This window comes from Anomaloglossus baeobatrachus, chromosome 2, assembly GCF_048569485.1.
Source record: "Anomaloglossus baeobatrachus isolate aAnoBae1 chromosome 2, aAnoBae1.hap1, whole genome shotgun sequence".
NCBI lineage: Eukaryota > Metazoa > Chordata > Amphibia > Anura > Aromobatidae > Anomaloglossus > Anomaloglossus baeobatrachus.
In genome coordinates, this window is record NC_134354.1 from 249,575,540 (window position 1) to 249,602,506 (window position 26,967).

General features: G+C 46.6%; 1 protein-coding gene across 1 annotated transcript in view; it reads left to right on the forward strand.

The window, feature by feature from the left end:
• Nucleotides 1–480: 480 nt before the first annotated feature.
• Nucleotides 481–26,967, forward strand: part of LOC142289779 (ADP-ribosylation factor-like protein 8A) — a 38,606-nt gene continuing 12,119 nt past the window's right edge. The window contains exons 1-5 of the mRNA XM_075333709.1: nucleotides 481–725; nucleotides 12,098–12,178; nucleotides 13,212–13,285; nucleotides 18,196–18,289; nucleotides 21,542–21,609. Coding sequence (XP_075189824.1) covers nucleotides 603–725; nucleotides 12,098–12,178; nucleotides 13,212–13,285; nucleotides 18,196–18,289; nucleotides 21,542–21,609 — 440 coding nt within the window. The 5' untranslated portion in view covers nucleotides 481–602. The remainder of the gene's footprint in view (nucleotides 726–12,097; nucleotides 12,179–13,211; nucleotides 13,286–18,195; nucleotides 18,290–21,541; nucleotides 21,610–26,967) is intronic.

Below are 26,967 nucleotides of genomic sequence, written 5' to 3' on the forward strand. Positions count from 1 at the left end.
ACGACGGGGGCCGGTGCGATCGCTCATGCGATCGCACGATAAATCATCTCGTGTAACGCCGCCCATAGGCTGCATCATCGGATGAAAAATCGAATATTGGGCCATAACGTACACATGATGTTTGTAGCCATTAATGAATCTTGGTCCATCGTCGTCACTCCTTGTTGCTAAAGGCGAACACCACTTGGTAATGGAAAATAAAAGGGCAACTCTGGTTGTCAGGGACAACAAGGACACTTCTCTCACTTGCCAAATCTGGGACCCATTAGTGGCAAAAATGGCTCCAAACGCATCACAGATCACATCGGCCGATCCAGGATTTCTTTGGCCAGATGAGGATTCTGTGATCGGTGTGTCGAGTGTTGGATCCGATGTGTATGGGCAGCGCCGGATCGCTCCCGTCTGCACACAGGCAGCAGGCGGTGCCACCCGCCCCCTCGGCCTCCTTTGTCTGTGATGGAGGAGGGGCAGGGCCGGGCATCGCTGCTCGCCCCTCCCCCATACGCTCCGGGGACTGCTGCACCCATCACTGCCCGCACCGTACGAAGCTGCGGCCGGCCGCCGGCTCTGGATCGTGTCCTGCCCTCAGCACTGCTACAATCATGTTGGCGCTATTTAACAAGCTACTGGACTGGTTCAAGGCATTATTCTGGAAGGAGGAGATGGAGCTCACCCTGGTGGGGCTGCAGTACTCCGGGAAGACCACCTTTGTCAACGTTATAGCGGTGAGATGGCAGACAGCGGGGGTGGGCAGCGGTGGGCACACATACCCTGCCTGTACGAGCAGCTAACGCTGCCCGGTGGAATAACATCACTGGATGGGCTGCAGCCATTTTGTTGTGTACCACTGATGTGAGATGCTAGGCCCGGAGCTCAGGCTCTGCAGGAGGACTGCACTGGATGATGGGGGTAGTAGGCCAGTGCAGGGGTATGGAGGCAGCCACACATGTGCCAGCCACACACTGCAGCCTGCCAGCCACACACTGCAGCCTGCCAGCCACACACTGCAGCCTGCCAGCCACACACTGCAGCCTGCCAGCCACACTGCAGCCACACACTGCAGCCTGCCAGCCACACACTGCAGCCACACACTGCAGCCTGCCAGCCACACACTGCAGCCACACACTGCAGCCTGCCAGCCACACACTGCAGCCACACACTGCAGCCTGCCAGCCACACACTGCAGCCACACACTGCAGCCTGCCAGCCACACACTGCAGCCTGCCAGCCACACACTGCAGCCTGCCAGCCACACACTGCAGCCTGCCAGCCACACACTGCAGCCACACACTGCAGCCTGCCAGCCACACACTGCAGCCACACACTGCAGCCTGCCAGCCACACACTGCAGCCTGCCAGCCACACACTGCAGCCACACACTGCAGCCTGCCAGCCACACTGCAGCCACACACTGCAGCCTGCCAGCCACACTGCAGCCACACACTGCAGCCTGCCAGCCACACACTGCAGCCTGCCAGCCACACACTGCAGCCTGCCAGCCACACACTGCAGCCTGCCAGCCACACACTGCAGCCTGCCAGCCACACACTGCAGCCTGCCAGCCACACTGCAGCCACACACTGCAGCCTGCCAGCCACACACTGCAGCCTGCCAGCCACACACTGCAGCCTGCCAGCCACACACTGCAGCCTGCCAGCCAGCTGCGAGTATTTATTCATCATCTGTCTGTCACATATCATCCATCTATTATCTCTCCATATCTATCCATTATCCCTCTATCTATCTATCACATATCTATCCATTATCTATCTATCCATGTATTATCTATCACATATCATCCATCTATCTATCACATATCTATCCATTATCTATCATATCTATCCATGTATTATATATCTATCTATTATCTATCACATATCTCTCCATTATCTATCACATAATCACATATCTATCCATGTATTATATATCACATATCTATCTATCCATTATCTATCACATATCATCCATCTATTATCTCTCCATATCTATCCATTATCCATCTACGTTATCTATCTATTATCTATCACATATCTATCCATCTATTATCTCCATATCTATCCATCTATCTTACCAATCAATCGTCTATCTATGATCTGGCTGTCTATCCAAATCTGTATGTTCATGCCCCATGGTCCTCACCCATGTGCCCTTACAGGAGGTTGCCCATAGTCCGACACTGCACAGACTGTGCCCCTTTTCTCCTGCTCTCTATTTGATGACTGTCCCCATGGCTGCTCTCCTGGTGAGGCCTAGGTGTCCCAGTACCTCGCCCATGATGCTCAGTATCAGTGACTGAATGGCTCCATTACAGATGGTACAGGAAGCGCTCATTGTCTACATGGCACTGATTGGCTGAGTGGCTGCCTACATTTTATAAAGGTGCTACTGGCCACTTGGCTGATCTCTCTTTTAGCCCATGCAGACAGATGGGTTGTCAGCGCGGCACACTGCAAGACATACATTCAGGTAATAGCATAACATATACTTCTCTGTCAGCGGCATAACTAGAGTCTTATGGGCCTCGGAGAAAAATTTGGACCTGAGCCCCTACCTGTATATTGGTGAGATATATAATAATAATAATCTTTATTTCTATAGCGCCAACATATTCCGCAGCGCTTTACAATTCAGGAGGATCATATACAAACAAGTAACAGTTATAGAAAATACAATATTTAGAGGGGAAAAAAAAAAAGACAACCCAGCTCGTGAGAGGTAACAATCTACAATGAGATGGGGGGGGGGGGGCAAGGTACAAGTGCTTATTTACAGTGACAATCCAGCCATCTCAAGGAAATGGGGGATAGATAATGGCTGCCTGGACCAGTGGGCCCGAGCCTTGAGATGCATTTGGGTGCCATGGAGTTTGACGTGGGGTTATGTTCTGAGAAGTTGTAGAGGGACTATGTGAATCGAATCTGATTAGGGAGTGTGATAGGCCGCCCTAAAAAGATGCATTTTTAGGGAGCGTCTGAAGCTGAGTAAGTTGTGATTTGTCCTAACGTCTTCGGGTAGAGCATTCCAGAGGTTTGGTGCAGCTCGGAAAAAGTCTTGGATTCGGGAGTGGGAGGTTCGAGTTAGTGTGGATGTTAGTCGAAAGTCATTTGCAGAGCGTAGAGAACGGGTGGACTGATAGACAGAGAGGAGGGTGGAGATGTAGGGGGGTGCCGCACTGTGGAGACTGAGCTTTGTGGGTGAGAACAAGCAGTTTGAATTGGATCCTGTGATATATGGGCAGCCAGTGCAATGACTGGCACAGAGCAGAGGCATCCGAGTAGCGGTTAGCCAGATAGGTGACCCTGGCTGCTGCATTAAGGATGGACTGTAGAGGAGAGAGTCTAGTTAGGGGGAGACTAATTAATAGAGAGTTACAGTAGTCAAGGCGAGAGCAGATCAGGGCCACAGTGAGGGTTTTTTTCGTTTCCATTGTGAGAAAGGGGCGGATTCTAGAGATGTTCTTGAGGTGCAAGTGGCAGAAGTGGGCAAGAGATTGTATGTGGGAGGTGAAGGAGAGATCAGTGTCAAGTATAACACCCAGACAGCGGGCCTGCGGCCTAGGACTTATCGTTGTGCCACACACAGAGAGGGAGATGTCAGGTTTAGGAAGGTTGGAAGACGGAGGGAAAAGAAGAAGTTCAGTTTTGAAAGGTTAAGTTTCAGATAGAGAGCAGACATGACATTGCAAACTGCAGTCAGGCAGTCACTTGTGTTCTGTAGTACAGCGGGGGTGAGCTCAGGGGATGAGGTGTATAGCTGTGTGTCATCAGCATAAAGATGGTACTGGAAGCCAGATCTGCTGATAGTCTGTCCAATTGGGGCAGTATGGGTCCTTGTAGTTTTCTAAATCCTCTAAAGAGGTACGTGTTGTCCCCTCCCCCATAGTTTAATGTCAGCCATTCTGGACCTCTTCTTGGTATAATGTCCTCCATCCTGTCCCCCTTCCAGTAATAATGTCCCTCATTTTGTGCCCCTTTCAGTTACCCATTCTGGGCTCCTTCCAGTAAGAATTTTCAACATCCAGGGCCCCTTCCTAGTATAATGTCCCCCATCCTGTGCCCATTCCAGCAATAATGTCCCCCATCCTGGGCCCCTTCCTTGTATATTGTTCAACATCCTAGGCTCTTTTCTGGAATAATATCCCCCCATTCTGGGCCCCTTCCAGTAATAACTTCCAACATCCAGAGCACCTTCCTGGTATAATGTCCCTCACCCAATGCCCCTTCCAGTATAATGTCCCCCCATCCTGGGCTCTTTCCTTGGACATTATCCAACATCCTGGGAACTTTCCTAGTATAATGTCAACCATTCTGGGGCCCTTCCAGTAATAATATCCCCCATTCTGGACCCCTTCCTGGTATAAGATCCCCATCCATGGCTTAGCCCTTTCCAGTAATATCCAGTATATCACAAAAAGTGAGTACACCCCTTACAGTTTTGTAAATATTTCATTATAACTTTTCATAGTACAGCACTGAAGATCTGACACTTTGATACAATGTAAAGTAGTCAGTGTGCAGCTTGTATAAGGCTGGGGCCACACGGGGGACTACAGCGATCCTCGCATGACACTCGGCACACGCTGGCAGCACAGCGGGAGTCGAATGTCATACAAGTGTCTCTGCGACTGAGGTCCGATCATGCGATTGGACCACAGCTGCGGGGGGCGGGCCGGCACTGAGGAGGGGAGGGACAGCACAGAGGAGCATCCATGGACACAGATTCAGCTGACATGAATGGTAGTGTAGATGCCCACCGGGTCCCTGCACTTCAATACACGCAGCCGGCCACTCAGAGGCCAGCAGCTGATGTTGGCGTGCCAGTCACAAGCAGCACACAGCAGTGACATCATGCATTGCCATAGCAGGCACATCGAAGTCAGCTGCACGCCTCTGCCCTGGCTATAGAAGAAGATGCCGCACGTCGTGAGAGTGGCAAAACGTGGGAAGAATCATTTATTTTTTAAGTGTGTTAGAGAAGAGCAGAAGTACAAGGAACATTATTACAGGATGGGCCCAGTAGGAGAGACATTATCCCAGGATGGGGGACATTATTACTGGAAGGGGACTGGATGAAGACATTATACCAGGATGGGGTATATTATTACTGGAAGGGCCGTTATACCCGGATAGGGGACATTATGCCAGGAAGTGGCCCAGGATTGGGAAATTATTACTGGAAGAGGCCCAGGATAGGTGACACTATTCAGGATGGGGAGCATACACCAAGATGGGGACTTTATTATTGGAAAGGGCACAGGAAGGGAGACTAGAACAGTCCTCACTATGGTCGACCAAAGAAGTTGAGTGTACCCGATGAGCGTCATATCCAGAGGTTGTCTTTTCAAAATAGACGCATGAGTCCTGTCAGCATTGCTGCAGAGGTTACAGGGGTGGGGGTTCAGCCTGTCAGTGCTCACACCATACACCTCACACTGCACCAAATTGGTCTGCACGGCTGTCATTCTAGAAGGAAGCCTCTTCCAAAGATGATGCACAAGAAATCCCACAAGCAGTTTGCTTAAGACAAGCAGACGAAGGACATGGATTACTGGAACCATGTCCTGTGGTCTGATGAGACCAAGATAAACTTATTTGGTTCAGATGATCTTAAGCGTGTGTGGTGGAAACCAGGTTAGGAGTACATGGTGTGTCTTTCCTACAGTCAGGCATGGTGGTGGGAGTGTCATGGTTTGGGGCTGCAGCAGTGCTGCCGGCTGTAAGCTACAGTTCATTGAGGGAATCATAAATGCCAACAAGTACTGTGACATACTAAAGAAGAGCATAATCCTCTCCTTTCAGAAACTGGGCAGCAGGGCAGGATTCCAACTTGATAATGACCCCAAATATGCTTCCAAGCTGATCACTGCCTTACTAAAGAAACTGAAGGTAACGGCGCTAGACTGGCCAAACATGTCTCCACACTTAAACCTTACTGAGCATCTGTGGGGATCCTCAAATGGAATGTGGAGGAGCACAAGGTCTCTAACATCCACCTGAAATAGGCGCTGGCGTCAATGGCCCCCCATCGTATGGTCACGGTTGCGATATCCTGTGAGTTTTTGTGAACTGTGGTGATGGTGTTCTGTCCATGAGCATGTGATCGCTGCAGCCAATTAGTGGCCTCAGCGGGAACGTGGTTGGAACGGTTTAAAGAGAAGTTGTCATCAAAGTAAAGGGGCCTCTTTTACTTTTTTCCTGTTGATGAGTGGTTTGTTTTTTGTATTCTTTTAATCCGCCATACCGTTGCCGCTATATGGGCGTTATTATTTGGTGCTAATTTTTATGGTATTTTGTAAGAAGATGTGGGGGGTCATGTCCATAGGTTGCCTTGCATACTTACCACCTGAGCCCCCTTGGTAAAAATTAGCATTTTGCCTTCTCTTTATAGCACTTTAAGGCTATGTGCCCACGCTGCGGATTTACCGTGGATTTTGCCGCGGATTTCACGAAAATCTGCAGCAGCGGCACTTCCAAGCCATTTCAATGGCATTTTGGAAATGCTGTGTCCATGCTGCGGATTTTTCCGCTGCAGATTTGCCGCGGATTTTGATGCGGAAAAATCTGCAGCATGTCAATTATTTGTTGCGGATTTTGGGTATAGAATGGGAAAAAAAAAAAAGAAATCCGCGGGTGCAGATTTTCCGCGAAAGTCGCGGATTTTCATGCAGAAAAATCCGCAGGTACATTCTACCGTGGACACATATCCTAATGGTGGTCATCAATGGTACTAATGGAGTACTTCTAATGTACATCAGCGGTTACAATCATCACAGCTTTGACTTATTTGACTAGGGGTACGTAGGGGTGTAGGAAAGTTACTTATATTACTCCACCCGCTGCAAACTTGTAAATAGACCTCTGCCCACAAAGAGCGGACCACCAGTGGTCCAACTCATGGAGTAAAGGCATATTACGGTGCATAGGAACCTCTTTTTAGTTCTCCACCTTGAGAGCTGTTCTTAGCAGTCAGGATTCACAAACCATGGTGCATTTTTTTGCCAACACCATAATAACATTATGGTTATTTGACCCAAAAGGGGGCAGGAAAAAGACCATAAAAATGAGCCCTAAATAAAAAGACCCCCAATTTCTGGAATATGGTTGATTTTGAAAAAACGCAATACTCAGGAAGCAACAGGAATACAGTATGACCAAAAAACGGTCACTTTTGGCCATGAATGGTCCTCTTTAACATCTGCTGCCACCAGTATGATATAAGCTGGGGTACAAAGCCTCGTCGGCTGACGTACTGTGAAGAAACCCCCTGGAATTGTAATTCTCATACCCTCCTTCACCTATATTAATAAAGCACCAGATGGTCGGGGTGTGAGGACCAATACTGGTAGCCGGCCCCTCTATAAAACACTAATGCCTATCTGCACACTTATTTTAAGACATCCTTCAGATTTATCTTTATTCTTATTTTAGATTTTTTAAACACTTATAAAAATGAGAGACCACTGAAAAAAAAAGCCAATAAAAGTGATATGAAGGACACCACAAATGTTGTATATGAATCCAGCCTAACACGTGCAGAAAAAGTCAGTGTGTGATGTGACCACCATATTCCGCAGGGTTCACATCTGCGTTGGAGCCTTTATAGCAGATTCCATTACTTTTACCAGAACAAATAGCACTACATTTTCTGTTAAAATGATTAGGGTAACTCCATGGCCCAAACCTGACACACACCTTTATAAGACAGTGAGGTCCGTCCGGCCCCAATGGTGACTGTCATCAGGACCTGTCCCTGCCATGAAGTCAGTTACTTTATTATGAACAGAATAAGAAAAATTAAAATGATAATGTGAACCTAGCCAGGCAAAATGTAACAAAATGTAACAGCTTAACAAAATGTGTACGTTTACACTAGAACATGGGTCTCAAAGATGTAGGCCGCCTTCAGCCCATGTGGTCCACAGGAATTGTAGACCCCTTGACGATTGTGGCCCGCTCCAGCGGTTTTCAATGGTCCTGCTGTGCAAAGATCTTGTCTTTGCTCTCCAATACATTTTAATTTTATGTGCATCCACATTCACTTGAAAGAAAGCGCTGACATCAGTGGCCCCCTTGGACATTGCTACAAGATGAGCACCAGGATGAGGGATATTACTACAAGATAACGACCAGGATAGGGACATTACTACAAGATAAAGACCAAAATGGGGCATTACTACAGGATGGGACATTACTACAAGAAGGGGACAAGGATGGGCGGGCACATTACTACAAGAAGGGACCAGGATGAGGACATTATTACAAGATGAAGATCAGGATGGGGCACATTACTACAAGATGAGGACCAGCATGGGGCACATTACTACAAAATGAGGACCAGGATGGGGCACATTACTATAAGATGAGGACCAGGATGGGGGACATTACTACAAGATGATGAACATGATGTGGCCAATTACTACAGGATGGAACATTACTACAAGAAGGGGACCACAATAGAGACATTACTACAATATAAGGACCAGGATGGGGGACATTAGTACAAGATGAGGTCCAGCATGGGGCACATTACTATAAGATGAGGACCAGCATGCGGCACATTACTACAAGATGAGCACCAGGATGGGAGATATTACTACAAGATGATGACCAGAATGGGGCCAATTACTACAGGATGTAACATTACTACAAGAAGGGGACCACGATAGAGACATTACTACAAGATGAGGACCAGCATGGGGCACATTACTACAAGATGGTTGCATTACTACAAGAAGGGGACATTACGACGAGATGTTGGCCAGAATTACTATATGGTGCTAATTGTAAGATAATATTACTGTATGTGGCAAATGGGGGAAAAAAATTGTAAAAAGTAAAAAAAAATCAAAATATAGCATGAAAAATTATTTTGCCAGTAAAACTGCTCTTTTATATATAAACTAAAGTAAACAAAAAAATTGCAAGTTTATCGCCACATCCATAACAACCCAAGCTGTAAAACTGTACCATAACCCATACAATGAATGCAATTTAAAAAAAAATAAAATAAATGAGTGAAAAATGCTAAAAAAAATGATCAAAATGTGTATATAGAAAAAAAATATGGTATCGCTAAACATGTAATTTTGCCCCTGCCATAAATGCGGCCCCCCAACTCAAAATGTTTTCTAAGTGCGGCCCATAGAGTTTGAGAACCCTATACTTGAACCTCACAGATTACTTTACCACTGCATTTACCTCTCAGAAGTAAAGGCCCCGTCACACTAAGCAACATCGCTAGCAACATCGCTGGTAACGAACAACTTTTGTGACGTTGCTAGCGATGTTGCTGTGTGTGACATCCAGCAACAACCTGGCCCCTGCTGTGAGGTCGTTGGTTGTTGCTGAATGTCCTGGGCCATTTTTTAGTTGTTGCTGTCCTGCTGTGAAGCACAGATCGCTGTGTGTGACAGCGAGACAGCAACAACTAATGTGCAGTGAGCAGGGAGCCAGCTTCTGCTGAGGCTGGTAACCAATGTAAACATCGGGTAACCAAGAAGCCCTGTCCTTGGTTACCCGATATTTACCTTTGATACCAGCCTCCTCCGCTCTCACTGTCAGTGCCGGCTCCTGCTCTGTGCACATGTGGCTGCAGTATGCATCGGGTAATTAACCCGATGTGTGCTGTAACTAGGAGAGCAAGGAGCCAGCACTAAGCATTGTGCGCTGCTCCCTGCTCTGTGCACATTTAGCTGCAGCACACATCAGGTAATTAACCCGATGTGTGCTGTAACTAGGAGAGCAAGGAGCCAGCGCTAAGCATTGTGCGCTGCTCCCTGCTCTGTGCACATTTAGCTGCAGCACACATCGGGTTAATTAACCTGATGTGTGCTGTAACTAGGAGACTGGGGGCTGGTCACTGGTTGCTGGTGAGCTCACCAGCAACTCGTGTAGCCACGCTCCAGCGATCCCTGCCAGGTCAGGTTGCTGGTGGGATCGCTGGAGCGTCGCAGTGTGACAGCTCACCAGCAACCTCCTAGCAACTTACCAGCGATCCCTATCGTTGTTGGGATCGCTGGTAAGTTGCTTAGTGTGACTGGACCTAAAAGCCGATACCTGGAGTGATTTGTGCCAGATTTAGGAGACGACACTCACTGTAGTTAGTGAGACCTCAAGGTTCATGCAGTGTAAGGTCCATCGCGTTTTGGCATCACACATGATGTGTACACCAGGAGGAGCTCCAATCACCAGAAGCCTGAAGACTGTTCTGTTGGACTGGTATACTTTAGTATACCGGTGTATACCAGGAGGAGCTCCAATCACCAGAAGCCTGAAGACTGTTCTGTTGGACTGGTATACTTTAGTATACCGGTGTACACCAGGAGGAGCTCCAATCACCAGAAGCCTGAAGACTGTCCTGTCAGACTGGTATACTTTAGTATACCGGTGTACACCAGGAGGAGCTCCAATCACCAGAAGCCTGAAGACTGTCCTGTCGGACTGGTATACTTTACTATACCTTTTATTAAGTTCTGGAATAACATAGTTACAGTAAAAAAGTACCCCTATATCACGCATTTTACAATTTATTTTTTTGTTTGTCTATACAGTGGTACATGTCACAGACTAAAATCAGAGCTACAATAGTCATTGAAGGCTTTTCTGGTTTGCACTTATAATGGGCTGAAAACATGACATATATATGAGTATTTTCTTGTAGTATTGATCCAAGCGACAGTGAAAACAGCCTACGTTAGGTAGTTACCAGTTTGTCTTCCAGGAATAGGGAAAAAACATTGTCCTCATTCTGAATATAGCTAACAGTAAAATCACCGGATCAATTTTCCATATCAAAGTAATGGCTATGGATATGTGTTTCCTCTAAGACTCTATTGTATACCCTGGAGCACATTATTCCAGAGGTATTCTCATAAGTATGTTATGGCTGTGTGCACATTGAGTCTTTTTTGCTGAGTTTTTAGAGCGGAAACTCCTAGTTTTTGAGGAGGACTTGGAAAGTTTACGCTCAGTATCTACTCTAAAAACTGTTTGCCCATATCTTATAAGGTAAAACTGCATTTTTTTTATGTACCCTATGATTTGATGTGCGTTGGCTGCAGCTAAAGGGGGCTTTACACGATGCGACATCGCTGGCGATGCCGCTAGCGTTCACACCCGCCCCCGTCGTTTGTGCGTCTTGGGCAAATCGCTACCCGTGGCGGGCAAAATCACTAGTACCCGTCACACATACTTACCTTCCTAACGATGTCGCTGTGGGCGGTGAACAGCCTCTTTTCTAAGGGGGCTGTTCGTGCGGCGTCACAGCGACGTCACACGGCAGGCATCCAATAGAAGCGGAGGGGCGGAGAGCAGCCGCATGAAAGTCACGCCCACCTCGTTACCGGAGGACGCAGGTGCGGTGATGTTCGTCGTTCCTGGGGTGTCACACGTAGCAATGTGTGCTGCCTCAGGAACAAGGAACAACCTGCGTCCAGCACGAGCAACGATATTTGGGAAATGGACGACGTGTCAACAATCAACGATTTGGTGAGTATTTTGCATCGTTAGCGGTCGCTCGTATGTGTCACACACAACGACGTCGCTAACGAGGCCGGATGTGCGTCACGAATTCCGTGACCCCCTACGACATCTCGTTAGCGATGTCATTGCGTGTAAAGCGGCCTTAACTGACACTGATTGCTTGCAAACATTAGACGCATACCCACTGCCACTTCATTCTTTTCGGGATAAACGTTTCTGCCTATCGGTGTGTGTCCCAGCTGTCTGAACGCCAACGATCAATTAGTTAACACCTATCCTGTATGTGACGTATACCAATCATGTTCATGAATATCTGCATGCTGAGGGGAATTGCACGCCATTGTATTCCAGCAGTCGGTTGGACCTCTGCCGATCGGACATCCTATAATATGCTATTAAATCACTTTTCATCACTTTGCCTGTATAACTATGAGCCATAGATTTGTCATATTACCTCATTGCCAGCGTTTATCAATCATGCCTTCCCAGCAGGGAGCACGTCTAATTATTAGTGACTGGTTTTAGTCATCCGTTTGTGACTCACTAAAGTGAGAAGTACAGAAATTGTCTTCTGAGTGTAGTGCTTCATGAAGATTTCTTCCCTTTGTTTCTTTCAGTCTGGACAGTTTAATGAAGACATGATTCCGACTGTTGGATTTAATATGCGGAAAATAACCAAAGGAAACGTAACCATCAAGGTAAAGCCTATGACTGTTCACAGTTTACGTATGAAGAACCTTCTACTATAGCCCTAAGACCCTCATACAAATTAGATGGCTGTCGGACAAATGATGCTTTGGCCGATCAGCCGAGCACTCCTGTGTTCACAGTGAGAAAGTCATTAGCTGACATCTGAGTTGGTCACCTTGTCTCCCATGGAACAAAGCATTTGGCAGTCCGAAATCAAACATGCCCAATCATGATCTCCTTATGATGATCAGTTGACCGTCGCCCCAATGAGCACAGTGTTGGCCGAACCATTGATATCTCCTGGTTGGGCCAACATTGGTCTAATATGTAAGGGGGCTTAAATATTACAATAAATCAGGAAGGGTTTAAACAGCACCCAGCCTTTTTTCTGCACTGTTAGCCATCCTTTTCCAGTCTCCTCGCTTCCTCATTGGCAGATAATGTCACATGAACGCTGCAGCCATCAGTGGCTTTTGTACCTTTGATGTAGCATCCAAGCCAGAAGTGAAGGTAGAAAAGGAGACGTGACCCCAGGGACATTGTTCACACTGGGGCCGATCACCTAGGCTGCAGCCAATCAGTGATTGCTGATTGACTCCAGTGGTCAGGTAACATCTGTTGAAAAAGCAAGTGAGGAGAACAGCAGGGTTACAAAGACAGCAATGTAGTGAATCGGTGCGTGTTCTATAGTTGAGTGTATGTTAATCACAGTAGTCCTATATTTCTGAAATGTAGTGGCCAACCACTATTAGACTGGCATACAAGCAATTTAAGGCTTACAACACTGATACAAAGCTTGTCTGGCGTTCTGATGACGAGGAAAGGATAGAAAAGGAAATTGGTATAGAAATGCTGGAGCTGTCAACCAAAAGGACTTTCCCAGATATCTTCTACTCATAGCAACCAACTTTTTTAGGAACTGATCATTTATAATTAAAAAATACAAACTATTCAAAAATTGAACTTACACACATATTATCAAGAATGTGCATGTGACTTAGAAGGGACATTTCTAACACTCCACTCTTTTCTTCCAACCAGCTGTGGGACATTGGAGGTCAACCACGTTTTCGAAGCATGTGGGAAAGATATTGCCGAGGTGTAAGCGCCATTGTGTGAGTATCGTAATGCATGCCGAAGATTTCCTTATCTCATTGGTAAGCCATGTCTAATTGCACTATGGCTTGTGATCAACTCTAGCCATACATTTTAGATAATTGTCCAATAACCAGCGATTCTATCTGTCTTCCATTACTAATGCACACTCCCCCAGGAGGAAATGCATATATTGTGAATGGGGGATGGCAGTAAGTTGCTGGCAGACATTTTTGGCAGAGGCTTCTCGTTCTTTAGAACCCATATATCGTGTACGTTAGGATCAGCACTCTCAATAATCCCTCTTTCAGCCCATTGATACCTCTGCAATGTGATTGTGGGGACCAATGTGTTGCTATGGCCAGTGGAGTTCTAACAAAGACTTTTGCATCTACCATAGACCACAGCCAATGAAATCCTACTAAGGCGGAGTCTGATAGGTCAACTGTCAATCAAGCATCAACAGTGTAATATAGTGACGTGTATTACTAATGAGATCGCATGTTTAAAGTCCCCTCCAGAGACTAAGAAATATTATAAAAGTAAAAAAAAGTTTTGTTAAAATAAAGGTAAAAACTTCCTGCCCCAAATCACACTTTTCCCAATATACAGTACAGACCAAAAGGTTGGACACACCTCCTCATTCAAAGAGTTTTCTTTATTTTCATGACTTTAAAAATTGTAGATTCACATTGAAGGCATCAAAACTATTAATTAATACATGTGGAATGAAATACTTAAGAGTGTGAAACAACTGAAAATATGTCTTATATTCTAGGTTCTTCAAAGTAGCCACCTTTTGCTTTGATTACTGCTTTGCACACTCTTGGCATTCTCTTGATGAGCTTCAAGAGGTAGTCACCGTAAATGGTTTTCCAACAGTCTTGAAGGTGTTCCCAGAGATGATTAGCAATTGTTGGCCCTTTTGCCTTCACTCTGCGGTCCAGCTCACCCCAAACCATCTCGATTGGGTTCAGGTCTGGTGACTATGGAGACCAGGTCATCTGGCGTAGCACCCCAACACTCTCCTTCTTAGTCAAATAGCCCTTACACGGCCTGGAGGTGTGTTTGGGGTCATTGTCCTGTTGAAAAATAAATTATGGTCCAACTAAACGCAATCCGGATGGCATAGCACGCCGCTGCAAGATACTGTGGTAGGCATGCTGGTTCTGTATGCCTTCAATTTTGAATAAATCCCCAACAGTGTCACCAGCAAAGCACCCCCACACCATCACACCTCCTTCTCCATGCTTCACGGAGGGAACCAGGCATGTAGAGTCCATCCGTTCACCTTTTCTACAAAGACACGGTGGTTGGATCCAAAGATCTCAAATTTGGACTCATCAGACCAAAGCACAGATTTCCACTGGTCTAATGTCCATTCCTTGTGTTCTTTAGCCCAAACAAGTCTCTTCTGCTTGTTGCCTGTCCTTAGCAGCGGTTTCCTAGCAGCTATTTTACCATGAAGGCCTGCTGCGCAAAGTCTCCTCTTAACAGTTGTTCTAGAGATGAGAAGGTGTGTCCAAACATTTGGTCTGTACTGTATATAAATTATGTTAATCCGGTAAAAAATAAACATAGGTAAAAAAAGTCACATATCTGCTACACCACAATTACACAACCTATAACACTATATCATTATTTATCCCACACCTGGAATGCAAAAAAAATTGAAAATACATCATAATTGCCCTTTTTGTTTATCCTGCCTAACACAAAAACACTAGATAAAAAGTGATCTAAAACTTAAGTATCCAAAAGTGTTATCAATAAATACTACAGCTTACTACACATAAAAAACAAGCACTTATGCAGATTTATAAATGAAAAATAAAGTCATGACCCTCAGAATATGATGCAAAAGAATATTCGGTACATATTTTTGTTAAAAAGCAATTTTCTTGTGCAAAACTAGTAAAATTGAAAAAAAAATATGTACATCTGAAAAAGTTTGGGCGCCCCTATTAATGTTAACCTTTTTTCTTTATAACAATTTGGGTTTTTGCAACAGCTATTTCAGTTTCATATATCTAATAACTGATGACTGAGTAATATTTCTGGATTGAAATGAGGTTTATTGTACTAACAGAAAATGTGCAATCCGCATTTAAACAAAATTTGACCGGTGCAAAAGTATGGGCACCTCAACATAAAAGTGGCATTAATAGTTTGTAGATCCTCCTTTTGCAAAAATCACAGCCTCTAGTCGCTTCCTGTAGCTTTTAGTGAGTTCCTGGATCCTGGATGAAGGTATATTTGACCATTCCTGTTTACTAAACATTTCCAGTTCAGTTAAGTTTGATGGTCGCCGAGCATGGACAGCACGCTTCAAATCATCCCACAGATGTTCAATGATATTCAGGTCTGGGGACTGGGATGGCCCTTCCAGAACATTGTAATTGTTCCTCTGCATGAATGCCTGAGTAGATTTGGAGCGGTGTTTTGGATCATTGTCTTGCTGAAATATCCATCCCCTGCGTAACTTTAACTTCGTCACTGATTCTTGCACATTATTGTCAAGAATCTGCTGATACTGAGTTGAATCCATGCGACCCTCAACTTTAACAAGATTCCCGATGCCGGCATTGGCCACACAGCCCCAAAGCATGATGAAACCTTCACCAAATTTTACTGTGGGTAGCCAGTGCTTTTCTTGGAATGCCGTGTTTTTTTGCCTCCATGCATAACGCCTTTTTATATGACCAAACAACTCAATCTTTGTTTCATCAGTCCACAGGACCTTCTTCCAAAATGTAACTGGCTTGTCCAAATGTGCTTTTGCATACCTCAGGCGACTCTGTGGCGTGCTTGCAGAAACGGCTTCTTTCGCATCACTCTCCCATATAGCTTCTCCTTGTGCAAAGTGCGCTGTATTGTTGACCGATGCACATTGACACCATCTGCAGCAAGATGAAGCTGCAGGTCTTTGGAGGTGGTCTGTGGATTGTCCTTGACTGTTCTCAACATTCTTCTTCTCTGCCTTTCTGATATTTTTCTTGGCCTGCCACTTCTGGGCTTAACAAGAACTGTACCTGTGTTCTTCCATTTCCTTACTATGTTCCTCACAGTGGAAACTGACAGTTTAAATCTCTGAGACAACTTTTTGTATCCTTCCCCTGAACAACTATGTTGAATAATCTTTGTTTTCAGATCATTTGAGAGTTGTTTTGAGGAGCCCATGATGCTACTCTTCATAGGAGATTCAAATAGGAGAACTTGCAAGTGGCCACCTTAAATACCTTTTCTCATGATTGGATACACCTGCCTATGAAGTTCAAAGCTCAATGAGGTTACAAAACCAATTTAGTGCTTTAGTAAGCCAGTAAAAAGTAGTTAGGAGTGTTCAAATCAAGAAATTGATAAGGGTGCCCATACTTTTGCACCGTTCAAATTTTGTTTAAATGCGGATTGCACATTTTCTGTTAGTACTATAAACCTCATTTTAATCCAGAAATATTACTGAGTCCATCAGTTATTAGATATAGGAAACTGAAATAGCTGTGGCAAAAACCGAAATTGTTATAAAGAAAAAAGGTTAACATTAATAGGGGTGCCCAAACTTTTTCATATGACTGTAGATTGAATATTGAATCATCTTGACCCATACTGTAGAACTATATCATTATTTATCCCATATGGTCCCCACCGTTAGAAAAAAATCCAAGACACAATATGAAAATAAAAAAAATGAAATAAAAAGTGCTCTAAAAGTTTGTATGTATCCTAAAATTATAAGCCTCTGTTTATAGGGGAAATAAAAAAATTATATGTCTAGGTATGCATGTTACCACTTATGACGCTTGGCATTGGGCATTGAATAGCATGTTAGCATTCCCCTGTGGGTGTGCTAACATGCTAAGAGGGCGGACTAGTCGGGTGAAATAATGCTCTTGTGACTAGTCCCCGTGCTCATTAGCATATCATAAAGGATCTTTAGAAATACTTTTTCTAAAGATCTCTTTATCTATGCTAGTGTATACAGGGATTAGTAATATGCACCCAGAACTGCTCGTGGTCCTGGCTGCATATTGCACCTGACAGGTTCCCTTTAAAACTTAAATAACATACTGCTCCATTAACAGAAAATTGTAAAACTTATGGCTCTCAGAATATGGCGACACATTTTTTTAGAACAGTATGTTTATTATACAAAAGTAATAATACATAAGTAAAATTATATAAATTTGGACTCTCCATAATTGTGCTCACTCAAAATGCTACCACTGGCAAATAACCTGCATCCTAAAAAATAAACCTTCATACAGCGACATCAACGAAAAATACTATGGCTCCCGGAATGTGACGATGTTTCACATTCTAAGCCGAGGATGAAGCAGTACTATATTGTCATGGCGGCCGACCCTACACCGTGGTCAGTGGGATTTAATGAAGATCTATATTCCCTCAGTGCTCTCATATTAGGGTTTATTAAACAGCAATATAGTTCATTACTTGGACAGCCCCTTCTCAATCACCATAGCTCCCCCATGTAAAATAGTAGCAGCTGTACCCGTTCCAACTATGTCGGCACCTAGTCACCTGTGGCTCGCGTGAAATTGTCATGTTACGCAAGCGCTGCAGCCAGTCAGCGTCTGCTTCCATCACTGAGACCTGGAAGTGAGAGCTGCTGTCTGACCACAACCATGTCACGCAAGCCTCGGAGGAGCAGGCACCGATAGTACCGGAATGGCATAGCCACTGTAGGTGAGTTTAGCTGCTATAATTTACTCAGAGGAAGTATGGTGATTGAGAAGGGTTTGTACAAGTAGCTGACAACCCTTTTAACATGTTGTTCACTACATACATAGTAAACAACTGAACGCTGAAGCCCAACAAATTGCAGAATTGCTATTTCTTTAATTCTGTTATTACTTCAGAGCAGCGGTCAAGAAGCAATCCTGTTGTCCTGACATCCTTTATCTTTCTATAGATACATGGTGGATGCTGCAGATCAAGACAAAATTGAGGCCTCAAAAAATGAGCTACATAATTTACTGGATAAGGCTCAACTGCAAGGTATTCCGGTAAGTCTCCTACACCTCAAGCCGCTCAGGCTGCCTGCAACCAAACTTTATTTTTTAAATAAATTGGGCACATTTACTAATCCTGTGCCTCAGGGAAAAGTTAGACCAAACTGAAAATGCACAAAATGCTGGGGGATACATTGAATGCATCTTTGGATACTGTGTCTAAATTTACACAACTTATTGGTTGTATTAGTTTGTGGTACTTTTTTTTTGTGCCTAGGGTTTTTGGAGAATAGTATCTCATATTAAGGAGGTTGTCCGCTACTGGACCTTCTATTATGACTGGCTAAACAAATAAAAAACGTATACTTTCCTCCCAAACTGGTGCTGCTCCTCCCCTCTGAACCCTATAAACAATACCATGTAATTACTGCATCCAATATGTTGGTTTTATAGTGGAAAAAGCCTTTTAGCCACACTCCTTTTCCTGTAGGCAACACCCTTTTCAAATGATGCCAATAAAGTGCCTAAAGCACAAACTAAATTGTCCTTATTTAGGTACCAAAACTAGGGGAACTGTACAGTAACACAGCATCTCCCAGGTTATAAAGAAAGCTGTGTAAGGTTGGATGTCCATCGCAGCTGAGTAGCCGTTCTGGAAGTGAGGCGGCCAGGACTAATCTTTTTTGCAGCACCGCCTACTTGACTCTAAAGGTGGCTTTACACGCTACGAGATCGCTAAAGCGATATCGTTGGGGTCACGGAATTTGTGACGCACATCCGGCCGCATTAGCGATGTCGTTGCGTGTGACACCTATTAGCGATTTTGAATCGTTGCAAAAACGTTCAAAATCGCTAATCGGTGACATGCCCCCCTCTTCCCAAATATCATTGCTGCTGCAGTTACGATGTTGTTCGTCGTTCCTGTGGCAGCACACATCGCTGCGTGTGACACCGCAGGAATGAGGAACCTCTCCTTAGCTGCGTCCCGCCAGCAATGAGGAAGGAAGGAGGTGGGCGGAATGGTCGTCCCGCTCATCTCCGCCCCTCCGCTTTGATTGGATGGCCGCTTAGTGACGTCGCTGTGATGCTGAACGAACCGCGCCCTTAGAAAGGAGGCGGTTCGCCGGTCACAGCGATGTCACAGAGCAGTTATGTGCGTGTGACGCTGCCGTAGCGATAATGTTCACTACAGCAGCGATCACCACATATCGGCCGTACGATGGGGGCGGGTGCTATCACGCTAGAATCGGCTAGCGATGTCGCAGCGTGTAAAGCTGCCTTGAGGCTATGTGCACACTAGAAAGTGACTAAGAAAAAACCGGACCCTCTTAAAGAATCCCGCACCTGCGGTAAAAAAACGCACCGAAATCCACATGCGGTTTTGCCGCGGATTTACCGTGGATTCTGCACAAGTTGGTCCCCGTGAATGTTTACCATTATCTATGGCAAAAAACGCAGGTACCTGCAAAAAAGAAGTGACATGCTCATTAATTCCTCAGCGGAAAATCCGCAGGTATAAAAAACTGCAGTGTGCTCACAGCATTTTTTTCAAACCCATAGGATTTGCTGGGAAATTGACTGCATCAATGTTAGACACATTTTCTGTAGCAAATTTGCAGCAAATCCTCTGCAAAATCCGCAGTAAATCCGCAACGTGCGTACAGGGCCTTAGAAGGAGCTTGTGGCTGTTTTCAAAGTAATTTTTCCAACTCATCATAAATTTCCATTGTCTTTTTTGTTTTTAATGAACAGAATGCGATTTTCCGACCCACCGCAGGTCTCCTGACCTGATCTCAACAGCCTCACAAATGTACAGAATTTAGTATATATTTTACTTTTGTTGGAAAGGGTACGATAACAAAAAATTGCCTTCTTTCTTTCAAAAACAGTACCATTATTGATTACAGGTTGTGTGGGATTGTGGGATATTGCTGATCAACCTGATTCATGAAATTGAGTTGAGCGGCAATAACACACACCCTGCATGTGGCCCGGCTTCTAAAGGAGCACAGATATGTTCTCAGAATACTAGTGGGCCTGTCACTTGCTCCAAAAAATTCAGTTATATGCCTGGTAAAAATCCCTGAGCTCTCCTGATTCTTCCGCTTTTTTCCGTTTTGCTCTGCATCAGTCTATTGCAGAGATATTTACATTTGTTTCTTCTGCAGTGTGCTATGTGAAATCTCTGCTTGCAGACCAACTAGACGTTTTTTCATAATCTATAGGGCTGTGCGTTTCCACCTTTCCCTCCTAGATGCTGCCAATCACAGTTTGGCTGCTGATCTGGGGCTGAGCAGTGACTGGCAGAGTTTAGGAGGGAGTGGTGAATGCGCACGCCCCAAGAGAAGACTGAAGAAACACCCAGATGAACTGCCAGCAAAAATTTCTCATACTGCACAGCAGAAGCTACAAATGTCAATATCTCCGCAATGGAGCGACGCAACATAAAATGAGAAGAAAACAAAAATGACAGAATCAGTGAACCTAGAGGTTTTTACAAGTTATTTTACTTAAAGGGAACCTGTCACCAGTTTTTTGGCCTATAAGCTGCGGCCACCACCACTGGGCTCTTATATACATCATTCTAACATGCTGTATATAAGAGACCAGGCCGGGGGTATAATATAGAAAACACTTTATAATACTTACCTAATGGTCGCGCTGTGGGCCTAATGGGCGTCTCCGTTTTCCGGTGCCGGCACCTCCTCTTTCAACCATCTTCGTCCTCTTTCTGAATCCTGGGTGCATGACGCGACTACGTCATACACACTCGCCGGTCCTCCTGCGCAGGGGCACTACAATACTTTGATCTGCCCTGCTCGGGGCAGATCAAAGTGCGCCTGCTCAGGACCTGAATGCCGGCGAGCGTGGATGACGGCATGCACCGCGGCTAGAGAAGAAGGAGCACAAAGATGGCCAAAAGAGGCGGCACTGGCATCGGAGAACGGAGACACCCATTAGGCCCACAGCGCGAATTTTAGGTAAGTGTTTTTTATGTTATACCCCCGGTCTGGGCTCTTATATACATCATGTTAGAATGCTGTATATAAGAGCCCGGTAGTAGTGGCCGTAGGTTATACGCCAAAAAACTGGTGACAGGTTCCCTTTAATTTTTTTCTTTGAGCAAGTGATACCTCCTCTTAAATGAACACTAAAAATAATGTTATTGAAAAACCTTTGATTTAGGCCACATTCCCATGTACAAATGCACAATAACAACCTGAGCTGATTTTGACATCTTGCTGGATTTTTTTAAATTGTGCCAAACAAAATAGGTTTATTTGTTTTTTTATGTTTCTATTTCAGGTCCTTGTCCTTGGAAACAAGAGAGACATTGCCGGTGCTCTTGATGAGAAGGAGTTAATTGAAAGAATGTTAGTATATGGTATTCTGCTCTCTATTAAAATAAATGGTAATGGAAAGTTCACCTTGATCCATAAGGCTATGTGCGCACTTAGCGTTTTCACCTGCTTTTCTGCTGCATTTTGAACTGCAGTGTTTTCATGCCAAAATGCACGTGTTTTGATTTTCCTGCAAAGTCTATGGGAAATGGGGATTTCTTGTGCGCACTTTACTGTTCAAAACGCTGCGTTTCATTTTCATAATTTTGGGCAAAAACTCAGCGTTCAAAGAAGCAGCATGTCAATTGTTTTTGCCATTTGGGCAGCGTTTTACTAACATTGAAGTCAATGAGAAGTTGTTAAAAGCAACAAACATCAAAATTCCAGCATTTTACATGCTTTTTAGGTGCAGAAAGCATGCGTTTATGACATCAAAATAATGGAATGATATGTCCCTTTACACACACATAGTCCGACAATTAAATTAATAAAAATATTAATTTATTGCTATTTTAGTGATAAATAGTATAAAACCGCTATAATTATATGAAATATAACTATTTTCGTTATGATTTCAATAATTATACATGTATTCCTTTTTTTCCCCTTTTCTTTGTCGCTCCATTGGGAGACCCAGACAATTGGGGTGTATAGCTTCTGCCTCCGGAGGCCACACAAAGTATTACACTTAAAAGTGTAAAGCCCCTCCCCTTCTGCCTATACACCCCCCCCCGTGCATCACGGGCTCCTCAGTTTTTATGCTTTGTGCGAAGGAGGCACACATGCACGCAAGCTCCACATTTTAGTCAGCAGCAGCTGCTGACTATATCGGATGGAAGAAAAGAGGGCCCATAACAGGGCCCCCGGCATGCTCCCTTCTCACCCCACTCTGGTCGGCGGTGCTGTTAAGGTTGAGGTACCCATTGCGGGTACATAGGCAGGAGCCACATGCTGTTTTCCTTCCTCATCCCTTAAGGGCTCTGGGTGAAGTGGGATCCTAATCGGTCTCCAGGCACTGGGACCGTGCTCCCTCCGCAGCCCCTGGGGAATCTGCTGGACAGGAGCCGGGTATCGTCAGGGACAAGACCCTGCTACTGTGAGGTACTCTGTGTCCCCTTGGGGACGAGCATGGAGCGCTTGTGTTATACACGCTGCAGCACTGCTGAGTGTGTTAGTGCGCCGGGACTACCGCGCTGACCGCGCTTGTTTGCCGGCCGCGCTTATAACTTTAGTCCCCGGCTTCTGCGGCCTAGTACCGCATACTCCCGCCCCCGGGCCTGCCAGTCAGGGGAAGGGAGGGACGCTGCACTGGACGTCAGCGCTGAGGGCTGGAGCATACTTTGTATCCTCCTCCCCCCTCACTGAGCACCGTGGGGCACCAGATTCCCGCACTTTCTAGGGCACGACCACGGCCCCCTCCTCCTCACAGAACGCCGGCAGCCATTCCTGTCAGCACTGCTGAAGCTGGAGAGGAGAGACAACACGGCTCTGGGAGGCCCAGGCAGGGAATCTGGTGGTCACACAACCGCTTTGGGCGGTCGGTAAGCCGCACCTGTTACTAGGTGCTGGCCCCCCGGGGTGCCGAAGTGTATATATATATATATGCTTATATGCTATACATTTACTCTGTACGGTCGCACTGTTGGTTTTTGGCTATATACCCTCCCGGATTGTTCTCAGAGGAGACAACAGCATGTCGTCCGCAAAAAGCAAGGGTGCCAAAGCACAGGCTTACTTTGCAACCTGTACCTCATGTGCGGCTATGCTACCGGCAGGTTCCACCTACCCTCATTGTGGGCAGTGCTCGGCCCCTGTGGCACTTACTCAGCCGGAGCCTCTGCCACTGGTGGCCCAGGTGGAACCACCTGCTACCACTGTCCAGGTGACAGGGACGGAGTTTGCAGTATTCGCTGACAAACTTTCTGAGTCTATGGATAAATGGTCTGCTAAGATACTAGAAGCCTTGCAGTCCAGACCGGTAACACAGGCCCCGGGCACTGTTGAATCATTGACCCCAGGCCCCCCTCGGTTGGAGCAGCAAAGTGCTCCTGGGGTGACTCATAGGTCCCAAGGTGAGGTCTCCGACACGGACCGCAGTCCCAGACCGCCTAAGCGGGCTCGCTGGGAGCTTTCTTCGACTTCATCACATTGCTCAGGGTCTCAGCAGGAGGACTCTCTAGAGGATGAAGCGGAGGTGGCAGATCAGGATTCTGATCCTGAGGCCGCTCTCAACTTAGATACACCTGAAGGAGACGCCATAGTGAATGACCTTATAGCGTCCATCAATCAGGTGTTGGATCTTTCTCCCCCAGCTCCTCCAATTGAGGAGTCAGCTTCTCAGCAGGAGAAATTCCGTTTTAGGTTTCCCAAGCGTACAATGAGTACGTTTCTGGATCACTCCGACTTCAGAGAGGCAGTCCAGAAACACCGAGCTTGTCCAGATAAGCGCTTTTCTAAGCGCCTTAAGGACACACGTTATCCCTTCCCCCCTGACGTTGTCAAGGGTTGGGCTCAGTGTCCCAAGGTGGATCCTCCAGTTTCCAGACTGGCGGCTAGATCCATAGTTGCAGTGGAAGATGGGGCTTCACTCAAAGATGCCACTGACAGACAGATGGAGCTCTGGTTGAAATCCATCTATGAAGCTATCGGCGCGTCCTTTGCTCCGGCATTCGCAGCCGTATGGGCACTCCAAGCTATCTCAGCTTGTCACTCGGAGATTAATGCAGTCACACGTGCCTCTGCTCCGCAGGTGGTGTCCTTAACCTCTCAGGCGTCGGCGTTTGCATCCTACGCCATTAATGCTGTCCTGGACTCTGCGAGCCGTACGGCGGTAGCATCCGCCAATTCAGTGGCAGTCCGCAGGGCCATGTGGCTACGTGAATGGAAGGCAGACTCTGCTTCCAAAAAGTTTTTAACCGGTTTGCCATTTTCTGGCGACCGCCTGTTTGGTGAGCGATTGGATGAAATCATTAAACAATCCAAGGGAAAGGACTCATCCTTACCCCAGTCCAAACCAAACAGACCTCAACAACGGAAGGTACAATCGAGGTTTCGGTCCTTTCGGCCCGCGGGCAGGTCTCAATTCTCCTCGTCCAACAGGCCACAGAAGGGTCAGAGGAACTCCGATTCATGGCGGTCTAAGTCACGTCCTAAAAAGACCGCCGGAGGAACCGCTCCCAAAGCGGCCTCCTCATGACTTTCGGCCTCTGCAAACCGCATCCTCGGTCGGTGGCAGGCTCTCCCGCTTTTGCGACGCCTGGCTGCCACAGGTACAAGACCGTTGGGTGAGAGACATTCTGTCTCACGGTTACAGGATGGAGTTCAGCTCTCGTCCTCTGACTCGATTCTTCAGAACATCTCCGCCCCCCGAGCGAGCCGATGCTCTTCTTCAGGCGGTGAGCACTCTGAAGGCAGAAGGAGTGGTGATCCCTGTTCCTCTTCAGCAACAGGGTCACGGTTTTTACTCCAACTTGTTTGTGGTGCCAAAAAAGGACGGATCTTTCCGTCCTGTTCTGGACCTAAAACTGCTCAACAAACACGTGAAAACCAGGCGGTTCCGGATGGAATCGCTCCGCTCCGTCATCGCCTCAATGTCCCAAGGAGTTTTCCTAGCATCAATCGACATCAAAGATGCTTATCTCCACGTACCGATTGCACCAGAGCATCAGCGCTTCCTGCGTTTCGCCATAGGGGACGAACACCTTCAGTTCGTGGCACTGCCTTTCGGCCTGGCGACAGCCCCACGGGTTTTCACCAAGGTCATGGCAACAGTGGTAGCAGTCCTACACTCTCAGGGACACTCAGTGATCCCTTACTTAGACGATCTGCTTGTCAAGGCACCCTCTCGAGTGGCATGCCAACACAGCCTGAACATTGCTCTGGAGACTCTCCAGAGATTCGGGTGGATCATCAATTTCCCAAAGTCAAATCTGACACCGGCCCAATCACTGACATATCTCGGCATGGAGTTTCATACTCTCTCAGCGATAGTGAAGCTTCCGCTGGACAAACAGCGTTCACTACAGACAGGGGTGCAATCTCTCCTTCAAGGCCAGTCACACCCCTTGAGGCGCCTCATGCTCTTCCTAGGGAAGATGGTGGCAGCAATGGAGGCAGTTCCTTTTGCGCAGTTTCATCTGCGTCCACTTCAATGGGACATTCTCCGCAAATGGGACAGGAAGTCGACGTCCCTCGACAGGAACGTCTCCCTTTCTCAGGCAGCCAAAGCCTCCCTTCGGTGGTGGCTTCTTCCCACTTCATTGTCGAAGGGGAAATCCTTCCTACCCCCATCCTGGGCGGTGGTCACGACGGACGCGAGTCTGTCAGGGTGGGGAGCGGTCTTTCTCCACCACAGGGCTCAGGGTACCTGGACTCAGCCAGAGTCCTCCCTTCAGATCAATGTTCTGGAGATAAGGGCAGTGTATCTTGCCCTAAAGGCGTTCCAGCCGTGGCTGGAAGACAAGCAGATCCGAATTCAGTCGGACAACTCCACCGCGGTGGCATACATCAACCACCAAGGCGGAACACGCAGTCGGCAAGCCTTCCAGGAAGTCCGGCGGATTCTGCTGTGGGTGGAAGCCACAGCCTCCACCATATCCGCAGTTCACATCCCGGGCGTAGAAAACTGGGAAGCAGACTTTCTCAGTCGCCAGGGCATGGACGCAGGGGAATGGTCCCTTCACCCGGACGTGTTTCAAGAGATCTGTTGCCGCTGGGGGATGCCGGACGTCGACCTAATGGCGTCCCGGCACAACAACAAGGTCCCGGCATTCATGGCTCGTTCTCAAGATCACAGAGCTCTGGCGGCAGACGCATTAGTTCAGGATTGGTCGCAGTTTCAACTGCCTTATGTGTTTCCTCCTCTGGCACTGCTGCCCAGAGTGTTACGCAAGATCAGGTCCGACTGCCGCCGCGCCATCCTCGTCGCTCCAGACTGGCCGAGGAGGTCGTGGTACCCGGATCTGTGGCATCTCACGGTGGGCCAACCGTGGGCACTACCAGACCGACCAGACTTGCTGTCTCAAGGGCCGTTTTTCCATCTGAATTCTGCGGCCCTCAACCTGACTGTGTGGCCATTGAGTCCTGGATCCTAGCGTCTTCAGGGTTATCTCAAGAGGTCATTGCCACTATGAGACAGGCCAGGAAACCAACGTCCGCCAAGATCTACCACAGGACGTGGAGGATATTCTTATCCTGGTGCCCTGATCAGGGTTTTACTCCCTGGCCATTTGCCTTGCCCACTTTTTTCTTTCCTTCCTTCAATCCGGATTGGAAAAGGGTTTGTCGCTCGGCTCCCATAAGGGACAAGTCTCAGCGCTCTCTGTGTTTTTTCAGAAGCGCCTAGCCAGACTTCCACAGGTACGCACGTTCCTGCAGGGGGTTTGCCACATA